Below are 15890 nucleotides of genomic sequence, written 5' to 3'. Positions count from 1 at the left end.
ACATGCTCTAAAAAGCTTCTTTAGTAGTTACCCTGATTACATATATGACTGTATGTTTTAATGTTAGTTTTGGGTATCATTCCCCAAACTATCAATTGATCCGGCTCCCCCCATTTCAAACTATTAATAATATGTCCATAGAATAAATCAAATCGGGCCTATGAATAGAATAGATACCCTTCTTAATTCCATATAGTTGTAACTTTTCTGACACTCCACTTGGCTGCATTAGGGGGAGGGGGAGGGGGGCATGTGGGTAAATGGGGGTGTAGATGAGTGTACAGCAGTCATCTCATTCAGTATTTAAAAGCAAAGAAATTTTAGGAAGCTTCGAAACTTATCTAAAAGAACGTGTCCTAACTTTTGTGATTTTAAAAAAAGCTAGTCGGTGCGTTTATTAAGTAATAGATGTAAAATGAACCCTAGAATTTAGATATGCATTTGGTTTTTTATACCTCTTATTTTTGAAGTATTTTTTAAAAAAATTAATTTGGTTTTAATGTACTAAAACGCAACAAAAAAGTAGAAAATTGCCATTATGAACAAAAATAGTAAGATCTTTAATTTGACACCTTACTTTATGAATTCTGTTGAGTAATTATTGAAAAAATCTATTTTGTTGAACCACGGTGATTCAAAACTTTAAACTTTGGAAGCTCTTCACGAATAAGTAAAAATCTCAAAAGTTAGGACACGTTCTTTGAAAAATAATTTTTAGCTATCAATTCTTAAAATTTAGAACTTATTATTTCAGCTGGATATGTAGCATATGAGATGGGTCTTCCCATTGAGATGGTGGCTGCGGTCACACCAAATGATATTGTACATAGAACCTTCTCTAATGGAGATTTCTCATTGAGGTAAATTATAAAAGAAAACTGCAGTTATCAAATTTTATTGTAATTCAAAATTTTTGAAGAAAATATACCTTTAAGTTGATTTGAATATTAGTTACTAGCGGCCACGCCTCTAGAGGCCTCTAAATTTCTATGACCTATCAGAATCTTTATTTAAAGGATAATTAAATCGGTTCGGCAGTTAGCGGGATATTTTTTCTGCAGATATATAGACAGACAAACCTCCAATTACTTTTAAATAATGGTACACAATACATATGTATATTTAATACTGAATTTCGATGACGATTTCGCATTTTGGTTAATGAAAGGTTGTCCACTGGCTATAAAAGTGATTCTTCCATTAATTTAGTTATTGTAATGTAATGATAAATGTGTGAAAGAGAATTAGGCTAAATTTAAAAGTGTTAAAACCGTTCCACAAATTCAATTTTTGAATGTTAAATGCAAAAACATTAAAATACCCATAAACTCCAGCATGCTTTATCATTGATACCCTATTCCAATTTTTTTACCATTATAGTTTTTTAGTTTTGTAAAAAGAACAATATGATATTTGCATTCTTGCAGACTTCATTGAACACCAAATTTAAAAGCAGATATATTTTAAATTTTGTGGATAATTTAACATACTTTCAAAATTAGTTTAATATTCATTTTTCAATGTTGTGTTTCAAATTTTATAAAGATGTAAGTTATTGGAGCTTCTGTTAGTCTGATAAAATCTCAAAAACTGTTGGACTTTGTAAATATTTTCCATACATTTCTTATCCTAGCACTTTTGTTGATAATATGTATTAACTATTAAATTCCAATTTATGTATAAAATGCCATAAGAATTATTACAAAAATTGAAAAAATGATTATTGAAAAAAATTGACCGAAAGTGTTAATTATTTTTTTTTTGATTAGTGAGAATGTTCTCCAAACCTGGGCTTCAGCCATGGACATCCAGGTGATAGTTATTTATCCACATGTTTCATAATAATAAGTCAGTAAATATTCCATTAGAATCTATTGCTGCTTGCAAAGGCTATTTACTTGAGAAATTGGGGAAATTTTAAACCAAACCAACGTTATAAATAAAAAACGTTATAAAGTGTACCATGCTACAATGCTAGATGCGTGAATTGGGATGCCATTAAGAATCAACAGTTTTATGGTTGATTTGCAAAAAGATAATGTGCCAATTAAGGGTTAATAATTAATTGACAATAATCCACATGATTATAGAACATAATTGAAAGAATGGACGATAAATTGATTATTATGAAAAATGTAGATAAAAATTATCGAAAGAGATGTTATTTGTACAGCCCAATTCAACTTGAATCCCAAAGGTTTTAATACTAACGAATGAGAGAACATGTTTTAACATTACAATAGTTGAGTATTTTGCTTTAAAAAATATGAAAAGATTTTTGTATGTCAGGTGCCCTACAATGTGGAAAGAATGATTTTCATGGCAACTCAACTTAATAATGAGAGGTAATTAATTAATCTTTACAAAACAAGAATACAACATCCATAAAAGCAAAGCTCTGAAACGGTAGAACAAACGAACATTAACACTTGTAGAGTGTCAGAAGTCAATAATCAGAATGTAAATGTATAAAAGTCGAAACAAATTGTATGTAAATTTGTTGAAAGTTAAAAATCAACATGTTTAGAATGGACGTGCTGACATTCTGGTAACGATTAAAAAGTTTCTACGCTTCTAAATCGTACCTAAGTACTACAGGAATCACTATGCAAAATTTGGAATCGATAGTACAATTCTAACCTGTTTAAATTAACAAAAAAAAGCTAATTGTGAGTGACAGACTGACGTCCGGACGGACTGACGGATTCAACTATTAGTACAAATATCAGTTATTACTATAAAAAAGTTCACTATTCTTCTTCATTCTGAATTTGGAATCGATAGTACAATTCTAACCTGTTTAAATTAACAAAAAAAGCTAATTGTCCGTGACGGACGGACGTAATGACGGATTCTGGGTTCTACTAAAATACAAATATTAGTTATTACTATAAAACATGTTAACAACTCTTTTTCATTCTATTTTTCTTATGTGATATCACTTAATAGATTTGCAATCCAATAATTCTCTGTATTATTGGAGAGTGAGGAAAATCAGTGAAAATTTAGGGATATAGGGATAAGATGATGGATAATAATTTCCAGTTAAAATAAAATTTTTACTTTGGTAGCTCATAAATAATGGATGGAAGAAAGATTTTAAATTTGTTATTAAATCTTTTTTCCCTGGCTAAAATGAAAGATTAAGATATGCAAAGCTCCTAGTAAATAAATCAATATTATAGAACAGTTTCCCAATAATTCTTAATATAGATTACCGGGGCTCGGCCGCCGCTCGTTTTACAGAAGGTTAGATGCTTCTATGCAAAATGCGATTAGGCTGCGGTTACTTTTTGTTAATAATGGTCAACTGGCTAGCATAAACACTTTAATATTAGCATCGATTAATTAGGCTTGTTTAATAAAAGTGCCAGTGAAAGCGAATTTGACTACATCTGCTGAGTTCTTAAGATTCTAAATAATGTAAAAAACATTTAAAAATAACATGTTATTTTTGATGATCAACAAAGTAAAGCAAAGACATTCAAATAATTTGTAGGATGTACTCTAAGATTAATTTAAGGAAAGGTTATAATGAATATGTGCCTTAATAATATTATAGATTATTAGTTAAAAGTTATATAATTAAACTAATCGTAATAATGGAGGCGAAGAAAATGATCTAATAATTGTAAAAAATGTTTAGAAAAGCTTTGCAGTTTTTTGGTGATCTTTTATCTAACTTCCTTATTATGCTATAAATATAACATTTTTTCTATTTATAGTTACTATTATCATCATATGTTGTATATCAGAATAATAACAAGACCTTATTTGCATATCATAAATACACAATTCTGTTGCAATATGTTTATTTATAATTGTGTTATTTACAAAAAGTACAGTAACAATATACACTTCTAATCTGGATTTATCTCTTGAAAAGTGTGAAAGGACTTATGATCATGATACTTTTCTATATGCAGTGAAAGGAGGGGGGGGGGGGGGGGTGTAGTTTTGGATTGTAAATAATACGGGCGCCAGAGGTTTTTCATAAATTTTGATGACTTTTTCGCGCGTTGGAACAATTAGCTGTGTTTATACTTTTCCACCAATTATTTTAACCGGGTATATAAAAGGGTATTTTGTTTTGCGGTGTAACAACAGTTTATCGTCCCTTGCCTTATCCCTTAAGATCCCTGAAAAAAAAACTTATATACAAAACTATATTTTTATTACAAATTTTAGCATAGTCTTGTCTAGTGGGCTAATTAAAAACTGATTGAAACATTTAACCCAAATTTTCTGACACTTTTCAAACACAAGCTCCTTGTAGATGTGTATATATTATATAACCCAATAATATAATAAATAGTATGATATAATAATAACATATTTATGAGAATAATATAAACATATGCATAGGAAAATACAATTATGCTCATGCTTTTCCATAATTAGGGTATAATAAGATTGCTTTCTACAAACAATTGTATGATATGATAATTTGATAATTGTGGTATTTCTTAATAAGTTTATAAAAATCCAAACTACTCAATAATTAAAAAACTAATTAATTACAAAATATTAATAAATATTATAACTATATCAATATAAAGATATATGAATTGCAAGTTTCAAAATTAAGGAAAATAAATCTATTTTGAAAGTGGTGGGTAGACTTACTCCCATTTCCTCATTGCTTCAAGTGCCCCTAGAGGCAATGAGTCTCTTTTGAGATTCCTGTCACTACACACAAATATGTTTGTAGCAGAAATAATAATATCCAATTAATAAATTTGAGTAATAGATTTCTTAAATCTGGAAAAAAACAGGTTTGCTTATGGACATAATTGTTCTTGAGGATATAACATATCCAATTTAAATATTTTATATAATGTAGAGTCCGAGATCTGATGGCTATATTTGAATCTGAAAGTCAAACAAAAATTCCAGAAGATATACTACAAAAGATGAGGTAGGAAAATATTAGATTAATATGGTTTATTTTCTATTTTTGTACTTTTTGTACTGTACAAAGTAATCTTTTTGTTGAAATATTTCCTTCTAATCATAAAGAATTATATATTAGATGACCATTGATTAATTTCCTGTTTTGTACTGTGTTTGTATTTGCAAATGGTGATGAACAATAGTTTTTTTTTCGATGTTTGTACTTTTGTTAGGTAAAAGTATTTTTCAATATATTATTAATATATAAGTGATCAATAAGTAATGAATTGTATAGAAATAGTTCAAAAACTTTTTCTTTGGTTTGTAAATATATAATTAGAAAAAGTCGAGTCTAAAGAAAAACGACGACACCAAAACTTAATTAATGTCAGTAACTTCAATACAGCATTTGAAAGTATGGTGATTGTCAGAATTTATACTAATACTTATTTAAATCCTGTATTATACATTATTTGTTTTTAGGGAAGTTGTGGTTGATACAAAGGCCTATAATAATGATCAAATGATAGGTATGGTTTAAAATATTGACAACAAATTTTAATAATTTATCTAATATAAAATCATTCATTTTTGTATGTCTCTCGTTCTATTTTGTCTTTTCTTTTTTATCAACCTTTTATCTTTTATAACATTTGGTTTTTCCTTTTTTGTTTTAAAAACTTGTTATTTACTGCTCTGAATTGATTTTACCTATTTTCTTTTTACTCTATGTAGCAAGTGGACCAAAAAGTTGTTTAAAATTCACCTCTATTTCTTAAAGTTACCACAATCATAATTAATTTATATCTAGATACTATGAAAAGATGCCACAGAGAAAACGATTATATAATCTGTCCCCATACAGCTGTTGGAATGGCTTACATGTACAACAACAAGAAAAATCTCCCCCAGGTACATATCCCATTTTTTAAGAAAGCTTCCTTTGGATCCATGAAAATTACAATAGTACGGTAATAGACAAATTGTTCCCATGTTGGTCAGTCATATATTTTAAAGCGAATGATCTATAAATTGAATTGGTGATGGAGTCGTGATTTTATAGATCTAAATTTTTATCTTGAATTTTCTAAGGAAAAACATCCTCTTAGAAGCCAGGAACCAAACCCGTAGTTATTATATAAAGTAGTATGTTTTTTTTGTCTGAAGCTCAAGATTTTAAGAACTACTGAACCGATTGAGTTCTCCATTACAGGGAAGCTTCAAATACATTCCAGGGTGGTTTTATGCTGTTATATGTTATATAAGTCTTCGGGTGGATTTAGGTTAAATTTCTGCTTCCTACCTAAACTTTCAAATACAGGGCCACTAGATGCTAAAGGCGAACCCTCTAGTATACATTACACATATATCCTTTCTCTTATTTTTCAATGGCAAAAGAAATCTTTCAGCAAAAAAGTGATTTGAAATTACCATTGTTTTTCTATTTAGATTGTGTTGGCTACAGCTGCTCCTGACAAATTTCCGGAAGCAGTTGAATTATCAAATATTACTCCAAACAAGAACCCGGACATTGAGAAGCTTCTAACCATGGAAACAAGGTATGCGTCTTTTACATAATAGGTGCTTTTTCTTCAGGCGCATTGTCGAGCATATAATCCCCCCCCCCCCCTCTTTATTCATGAATTAAATTGTAAATAAAAGGAGAGGGATTAATTTTGTTAGTTTGTTTATTACTTTAGATTAGGTTAGGTTAAATTTGGTACTGGTTTTAGTGCTTGTTAAGCGAAATAATTATTAAATTTTAACATATCCTTTAATAAAATAAGCTAAAAATTGGCATGTAGATAATAAGAAAAAGAGATAAAAAACGAAAGAAAAAGATAGATAGATCAATTGATAGTTAGATAGAAATAAGTAGTTAGAAATAGATATGTAAGGCGCTACTAAAATAAAATCTGGATATGCAAAACTCCCCAATAAATTTTGCATTTAGAATTGAAAATTTTTGTAGGTAAAACAGGGTAGACATATTTAAATTGCGTCTCCATTACTAACCGGTATATTTTGAAGATGAAAATTAAAGCGTTTACTAAAGATTATTTCAAATCTAAAGTAATTTTATCTTTTGTGGTCAACTATTAAAATTGCCTAAAACCTAACAATTAATTAATCAACTCAGTATTTAGTATTTAATTTGATATTTGACATTGCTGATATTTCTTTAGATGACAAGCATGTCATAAGTTAAACTGCGTGCATATACTATAGAATAAGTTATTGTTTTCTTGACAACTTTACACTTTTTATTTTCAAAAATTATTTTGTTTCCTAAGATGTATTGTACCCATTAAGAAGATAGTTTAACAACCTTTTCTATTTGTTTTCTAACATATATTGTTCCCATTAAAGAAGAAAGTTTGAGAACCCTGTTTTATTTATTTTCTAAGATATAATGCAGTATTTCCGAAGATAAGTTGACGACCATGTTCTATTTATTTTCTAAGATATATTGTACCCATTTAGAAAGATATCTGTATAGTGATTCATTAATGCAAATCACTGAATTGGAAAATACCCAACATATTTCATTTGATCCTTTTTAAAAGACCCCTTTACTTTGATGCAAGATTGTCAAAAAAAAATTTTAGTTATAATATTAACATTAGTAGGATGTCATATAATGTCACTGGAATAGCGTTAAATGATATATATAAGCTCCAAATTGTCTAATTATTCAGAGTAAAGTCTACCTTAAATTATATCTACCCTATTTTTATATATAACAAAGAGGGTCTTAGTGAAACTCAAAAGAAAATAAGTACACATTATATTCTACATATAGGGTTAAATAAAAGGTTGCGGATCTGATTTTCTACTGTTCGTTTAAAAGTATTAAAAAGATACGTCTTTTTTTACGTAGGCTATCTTTTACTTTGTATTTCTACAGATTCACAAGTAATTATTAGAATAGTGGTATAGCTTAATATTGGTGTTCACACAATTCTTGTGTATTAACAGGGTGAGGATCCCCTGCACTTGCTGAAGCCTATCTGCTGTGCATAGCAAACAGACAATCATTTTTCATTCCACAACTTTTTTCAACAAATTTCAAAATAGAAATAAAATAGGGAAAGAATACATTATACAGTTCAAAAGAAAGATTTTAAAATAATTAACATTATTTGGTTTAGATTATAAAAGTGATTTATTTTTCCTTTTTTAAAAGTATGCTGTCTGCTTGTAGTCAAAGATCTCGCTAACCGCTTTAACAATATGGTTCTGCTTTACCTACCTATGCTTTTTGTAGGACCAAGGAAGGTTTATAGCTAATTTGGGGTAGGGTACCTCTACCATCCCAAAAGAAATCGGATATGGAAAAATAGCCACCTTCCAATTTAAAAAAAGTTTCTGAAAACTGAAATTGAAACTCCCTCCATTTCCTCAAGTGCCTTTAGTGGGGTAACAGCCAATATTTATAAAAAAAAATAAAATTATAATTGATAATTATAGTCAATTGTTTTGCTAAGTTCAAACTTATACTAATTTTAACTGTAACGTAAATAATTATAATATTAGATATAAAATCCGACAAAAAATCCTCCGAAGCAAGTAAATTTAGAATAAAAGTTTTTTTTTATCCTGAAGGACTTTTAAAATATTTTTTTGATTAGTTTCTATGGACAATTTCTATCCTTCTTTGTCATAATAAATCCTATTCTTAATAATTTTGCAAAAATTGTATTTTTATATCTTTTCCTAATTAATTTCATTGAATGAAATTTAATTTAGAAATTAAAAAAATACACGTCCTATAGTTGTAGCTACTTTAGCGTAATAAAGTTTTTTTTTGTCTGCTAAGAAAACGCTAACCACTGAAACCAAAAGAGTTCTCTATATCGAGAAAGCTTCACTTGGGTCTCTGGATGGTTTAAGGCTATATTTCTGCATTATTTAAGGGGCGCAACCACTATTAGATAAAATGAACAACAAAAGTGATAAAGTTTGTACAGAACATAAATGGATCAAGTCGAAAGTACTAAGGATGGTATTTTGTCACCTAATTTAAACTCTGCGACAAAATGAAAGACAAATCGTCATTAGGCCTACAAATAATCTGAAATAGCTAACACACAATCATATCATAAAAAGATTTAAGATTTTTTTTGCCCGATGCAAAAAATTTAAGAAAATTCTGGTCAAAATTGATTGTGCTTTTCATGAAAATTTTATAAATGCCATGGGGTGGTTTTAGGCTTCTTTCCCCCTCTTTTAGCCTACAGGCGAGTCAACTAGTAATTCAAAAGGGAGCGAGCAACAAGTGAAAATAATGAAAGCCATATTTCTTGCTTTTTCTTTTGCCATGTCATTCTTGTTTATTACTAGATTTCATCTATTTTAGTGTATTGAAGGTTCTAACCATTTGTATGGAAACAGCTTATAGAGCCTATAAAAGAAATGACGTCATAATATACAAATGACCAATGATAGGCCAGAATACATTTTACCATTGGTCTAACAAAATGTATACTGGCCTATTATTAATCATTGTATTGTATGACGTCATACTTTGTGTATTCAACTTGATTCTGTATAACTATAAATTTACATTAAAGTTCATTTAACCCCAAGATACAAAATATAATTTAGTTTTTTCCTAAACAATAATTTATTACAGAATGTTAGTCTATTTTTAAAACAGAGTTGCTCAGAGTATGTAGATGTTTACTGGTTCAGTGTAAATCTTTTTGATGTATTTCAGCCTTTTGTATTTTTTTATTCTTCTATGGTTTTATTTTATTTTGTAGAGTTTCTATGTGATTTTGGAGGATTTTTCACAAAATCAATTTTTGTGAGGCAACAACCCTATTTTTTTTAAAGAATCCACTTGTAGCGCATCTGTACTAATACAAACTTTCTAATTGTTGTGTTTCCATTATCTATAATACAAAGTAGAACGATGTCTGTCCGTCCCTTAAGATCTCAGTAACCACTGAACCGATCAGATTCTATTCTTCAGGGAATATACCTACTGGTCTTGTGGTGGTTTTAGGCTATTTTCTTTTGGGGTGGGACACCCCCAACCCCCCCAAAAATAAAAAATTTCCCCCCCAATTTTTTTTTCTTTTTTCTTGCGTAGGTACCTAAATATGTCTCCACAATTTTTTTTCTTTTGGGGAAGTTAGTTCACATAAAACTACTGGCGGCAGCACCATTAGTACATAATTTTTTAAAATTACCTCTTGGGGCAAAGCCCCTAGAGGCTAGGGGCGAAGCCGCTATTATTAATATAAATAATAAGGTTGTAATATATTATGCATATTGATCAAATTAATCTGTCCAACTTCAGAAGACATAAGACATTTATTAAACATTAGTGGGTGGGTGGGTGCACGTCTGCACTTTTAATACTTATAATTATTTGTCTTTTTAGTGGCGAAGCTACTCTATAATTAACTTTCTGTCTATCCGATTGTCTGTTAGTCTGTAACGCTACGGGGCCGCTACTACAGATAGACAGCTGTGCATCAAATCTTTACATTGTTTTGTCTGTCTGTCTGTATTGCTTTAAAAGATGTGTGATTTTCTGTTTTTGCATATGCTCTCTTCTTTTTACTTTGTTATGAGAATCGATCATCTGCTCTATAACTCACTTTGTTCGTTTGTTCATCCCAGCATTTTTTGAGCTTCGCTACTAATCGATGTTGTCATCCTTGTTTTTTTTAATTTAAGCATAATATAATAGAACTGAAAAAAACATGTATGGCATAGTATTATACACAATTTATCACCAAAAATAATAAAATCATGAAATCAATACCACTCGGGGCTGACAAAAACTGGTTTTAATCTAATTTTTCATTTTAATTTTCGCGGAAAACTGTCTATAATACGATGCGATGCATAACTATTCCTAGATAGTGGCGAAGCCAAATAGTATTTTATACATAATGACAAAAGCAACAATTTTGTTGTATAGGATAGTTAAGTTATTTGATGCTTCATTGAATACAACAACATACCAAGATGCAGGAAAAAACATTTATCCTAAAAAATATTCATTTTTATTAGTTATAGGTATCGTAAAAAAAATCTCTTGATTAGAATATTTATATTGTAAACAAAAATAAAAAAATCCCCTTTGCACATATTACGTTTTGGGTCTTCTAAAACCGTGCTTTTTCTCAAAGTGCATACTAAACAATGCACTCCCCTCCCTTTTTTTTCTCTTGAAATTTGAAAATTTGGGCCATTTTTCTTCTACCTTAACCTCTGGGTGGGCCCTAGCCCTGCAGGGCTTATAGCTGTGGTGCCCGAACCCTACAGACTCACCCAGTATCGTAACCTAACCTTAAAGAACAAAATTGATTAAACTACAATACATTTAAATTACAATCATTCAATGCTTTAAATTACTAGGCTATGAAATATTGTAATTCTTCTAGACATAAAGGGTGTCATTGCTTGGACATGATTTGGGTCATTTTTTGTTAGTTTTTGACCAAAACTGTGGGGTTTATATTAAAACGAGTAAAGCGATCGGTTTTTTTTAACACCCTTTATTATTCCTTTATCACTGATGCTGTCTTACTTTTACTTATTCCTTATCAGTATAAGAAAAGGGATCCATTATGTGCTTTTTACAATATGTATACATGAATTGCTTCGCCCGTTACCTCTAGGGAGGGTGAGATTGGTTGGTAATATTACCTATAACTAAAATATTGATCAATTCATACCAGCATTAACCAAAATCTTTAGCTTCAAACAAAAAACCTTACTAATTTATATAATAGGATGAACCTGCTGTTTTGTTTTGAAAGGAATGTTTTCCCAGCTCTTAGCCATAACTTAGACATGTTAGAATTTGCATATCGATTTCATAATTGGCATTCTGATTTCTCTGACAGTTAGGTACTTTTTAAAATTCTTAGCATTTTTATAATAATTACCAAAAGGAGGTCTATTTAAAACATATATTTTAAAAAAACTTTTTGACTTTTTTAGAATAATGATTCCTAGGACGATTTGGCACTATGTTATATGCCAAACAACCAAATACATATGTATTTATAAGATTTTATCACATGGAATTTTAGACTTCAAATTTTTTGGAAAATTAAATGCCTTTTTATTACTTTATATTTACTAATGCGTTTAGTGTCAGAACTGAATAATCAGAATATAAATGATTAAGAGTCAAAGCAAAATTGTGAGTAAATTTGTTGAAAAAATTCTTGATACAGGATAATGTTTATGGACATACTTACATTTTTAGGACTTGACTATGGAGTTGCTTTGCTTTAATATTGTACTTTATTGTCCTAGGAATCAGTATACCAAAAATCAGAACAATCGGATAATTAGATCACATAAAAGTTTGTTGTTAAAAAAGTAAAAAATCAACATGTTTGAAATGGACGTACGGACATTCTGGTAATGATTATAGAGTTGCTACGCTTTCTAAATTGTACCTTTCTACCACAAGAATCACCGTGCAAAGTCTGAAGTCGATAGGACAATTCTAACAAACCTAAATTAACGAAAAAAGCTATCCGCCATGGACGGACAGAACGACCCTAATTATATAAAAGCTTCGCTTTTAAATATAAAGGGTGTGCTTATTGTAAAAAATATTATCAAAGTTTAATTTTACTTTGATGTACTTTTTTTCAATAAATCAATACTTTTAGTTTTATTGTTTAGAAATTTTTCAATCTGATTACCACAAAAACAATGTACTGATATGTTATCCTTTTTAAACCAACTGCACTAAAGTAGTAATTTTTTGTTAGCGTGTTAAGATCTCTTAGATCACTGAACCTATTAAATTCCTTAATTTAGGAAAGCTTTAAAAACATATTTGGTTTTGATTTATAATATTTCTAAATTTAAGTCTAGGTTAGGTTATTTGTAATCTTTCTGCCCTCCCCCCACCCTCACTCCTGCGAATATTGTAATTTGTGTGCTTTTTCCCCAATAGCAAAAAATAAGCCAAAGTCGAAACAGACAACCCACACAAAAAAAATTATTATTCTCTAATATTTCCATTTTTTCCATTTGTGTAACGTGCCTGTCAAATCAGCTGAAGTTAATTGCTTAATAGTTAATGGTTGAATTAATGTTTAGATTTACTTAAATTAACAAATTAGTAAATTCATATCATCATTTTTTATGATATTATTCAATGCAAAATTATTTCATCATCAAATGATGTAATTTGATACAGAAAAACTTTTCTGTTTTATAATCTAAATGCCAGGAATATAGAGATTTTATATATTAAAATATGTTGGGGCGAGATTTTAAATGAAAATTTATAATCCATTTATTATTTCCTATTGTAGATAGGTATACCTACCTTAATGTTTTCTCACTATACATTTGCTTTTATTAAATAAAAATGAGAGTTAAAAGTCAAATATATTTAACATTAGTTTTATTCATTACTGCCTTCTCAAAGTGTTTTACCATTCCAACAATTTTTAGGAACATTCTATTTAGGATTTAGTTGACACTTCTTAATATGAAAAGTCTAATTAAATTTGCTTTCTTAAAAAAAAATGCTACAGTAAGGACTTTAGCTATGGATTAAAGATTTCCACCAAAATTTTTATATTTATAAAATACATATATATGCTTTTCTTAACTATATTAGGTTAAATCTAAATAAATTCCAACATTTATACATCCATTGGAGATGTATATTTTTGAAAACCCAAAGTCAGAAAGGGTAAATATGCCTCAACATAGGCTTTTTTACAGAGTTCAAACTCTTATTGCAGACTGCGATTTACAAGTTTTTGCTCAATTACAAAAATATCAAGCTTTTTGATGTTACCCACCCATTATGAAAAGGATTAATCATTTGGGTTCCCACACACAGAGAAAAGACACAGGGAAAAAATGGATAGCTCATCTTATTTAATAACTTTACAAAGTTTTTGATGATTTTGGCACTTCCGAACATGGGTAAACTTAATAATCTTTGAAAATAAAATTTGGGGTTAATACCCCAGTTAGCTACCCATGGATATTCTTGGCTTAATAAGCTCTCATTACAAACAAAATATTTTTTACACAGAAACAATTGGAGAAAAATTATGAAGGAGATATGAATAATAACTTTTTATTTATGTAAATGTTCTAAACATTACTGATTTTGAAGATTTTATAGTGTGAAAACATTATATAAAAGATATAGGGTTTTTTAATTGTCCATCTGATATAATTACATTGAGCTTATACCTTTAAAATCATCTTTACATTCAATAATTATATCAAAGTAATAGAGGATAATAAAGACATTAGTGACACAACAACATGATCTAATTTTTGTATATTTATCCCTAATATTCTTGGTAGGATTCATAGATACATAGATGGATTTATTTTAGGTAAAAGTCATATAAAACATATCTTAATGTAGAAATGCTAAAAATAGACGTATAATGAGCTACAAAATATGTGCGTGGTTTTCTTTACAAAAAAGTAATTGTTGGAGAGGGGTTGACCTTACCCTTCTCTTGTAGACAAGTATTTAAATAAGTTTAATATGTACTAAAGGAGACTTAATCTTAATATAAGATTGCCGTATTTTGAGAGGCCATATTCTTTACAGGCACATTTTGAGTAAATTCCATTGTAATGGTTAATGATCATTGACTGTGTTTTAGCAGTGTGGAGTATGAATGGACTTAAGTAAACTTGTGTGGAGAATATATTGTTATATCATTAGTTTTCTAAATAAATTATTTTAATTGACAAATTTATTTCTATTCGTAACTGTTAACAACATAATGTTATAACTAAAGGCATTTAAATTGGCTTGTAATGCTGATTTATTAGTTGTGTGACTTTTAAATGTAAGCTAAGTTAGAAAGTGTTTTCCCAAAAAAAGAAAACCATTTACCGCGTCCATATAGGACTTCCAGACAAAGGCACAGTGTTCCATTCAAATCTCACATCATGTTTATTAAGGTTTGATTGGATGAGGCAAGGAGAAGACTGGGAGCAAATACTACGCAATAGGAAATCAAAGATTAATAATTTATCAGTATTAAAGCTAATCTATAATGATCAGGGATCTAGAGGTTTAAGACAATGGAATATTAATAGATGTACATCTTAATTACCCCATCTGTAGGTTAAAACTATTGGTGAACAAATTTTGATAGTGCTAGTTTTGAACTAAGAATCAAGATTTATTGAAAGTATTAAAAAAATTTAAGCGAACAAATGCAAAATGTGTTGGTACCAGTTTAATTTAGAGTCCATTTTCCCTTCCCTCCATGATGACTAGGGTTAGTATAAAGTATACAATTATGTAGATTTTTGATAAAAAAATATGAATTATTGATTTCCAAACATTTTTAAGCAGAAAAATAGTAGAATATATATATATATTCAACCTAAAAATGGAGCATTTTCTGTTCTTCAACTTACAATATTTGAATATTTCTTTTCTATTATTTCTGTTTCTTCAGAGAAAAAAAAATTTACATTTTTTATTTTGAATCCAAAAAGTATTAATCAATTTGATTGATTTCAGAATTGAGAAGATTACTCTGGCACAACAAGGCTGAAATAAAACAGATTCTTTGTAACTTTGTAGATTTTTTTTATTTTGCTTTATTTATCAGATGTTTATTTTTCTACATGTTTTTAACTATTTTTAGTCTTTTTTATAATTTGTAAATAATTAAATTATAAATAAAAATTATTTAAAAATATAAAATATTTAAATTTTAAATAATAAAGGTATTTGGATGTTATTTCATAATTTTTGCCAACTCATCATTAGGGAGGAGATGTGTTCAAAGCTTAGCTGAAAGCAGGCTATAACTAAAGTTAGATAAAGGAGAATGCCTTTGTCCAAAACAGGTACAACTCATTATTATGCCCAGTTTTCACTTTCATGCACAGGATGAGAATTTAATTTAATTTTATGTTAGGTGCCTAGGACTAACTTCAAAGACTGTGTTTACATTGTTATTAATGTCCTATTGATCTAAATTAATTTTTATTACTTAAAAAAC

General features: G+C 28.9%; 1 protein-coding gene across 1 annotated transcript in view; it reads left to right on the top strand.

Moving 5' to 3' along the window:
* The window catches only part of LOC145323343 (threonine synthase-like 2), a 50858-nt gene extending 35243 nt beyond the window's left edge, over window positions 1–15615 (top strand). The window contains exons 13-21 of the mRNA XM_080165768.1: window positions 755–860; window positions 1770–1812; window positions 2290–2345; window positions 4844–4918; window positions 5377–5423; window positions 5705–5805; window positions 6343–6452; window positions 14833–14883; window positions 15404–15615. Of these exons, the coding sequence (XP_080021894.1) occupies window positions 755–860; window positions 1770–1812; window positions 2290–2345; window positions 4844–4918; window positions 5377–5423; window positions 5705–5805; window positions 6343–6452; window positions 14833–14883; window positions 15404–15437 (623 nt within the window). The 3' untranslated portion in view covers window positions 15438–15615. The remainder of the gene's footprint in view (window positions 1–754; window positions 861–1769; window positions 1813–2289; window positions 2346–4843; window positions 4919–5376; window positions 5424–5704; window positions 5806–6342; window positions 6453–14832; window positions 14884–15403) is intronic.
* The last annotated feature ends 275 nt before the right edge of the window (window positions 15616–15890 follow it).

This window comes from Acartia tonsa, chromosome 6, assembly GCF_053477335.1.
Source record: "Acartia tonsa isolate MP-2025a chromosome 6, ASM5347733v1, whole genome shotgun sequence".
NCBI lineage: Eukaryota > Metazoa > Arthropoda > Copepoda > Calanoida > Acartiidae > Acartia > Acartia tonsa.
This window is presented reverse-complemented; position numbering and strand designations above follow the sequence as displayed.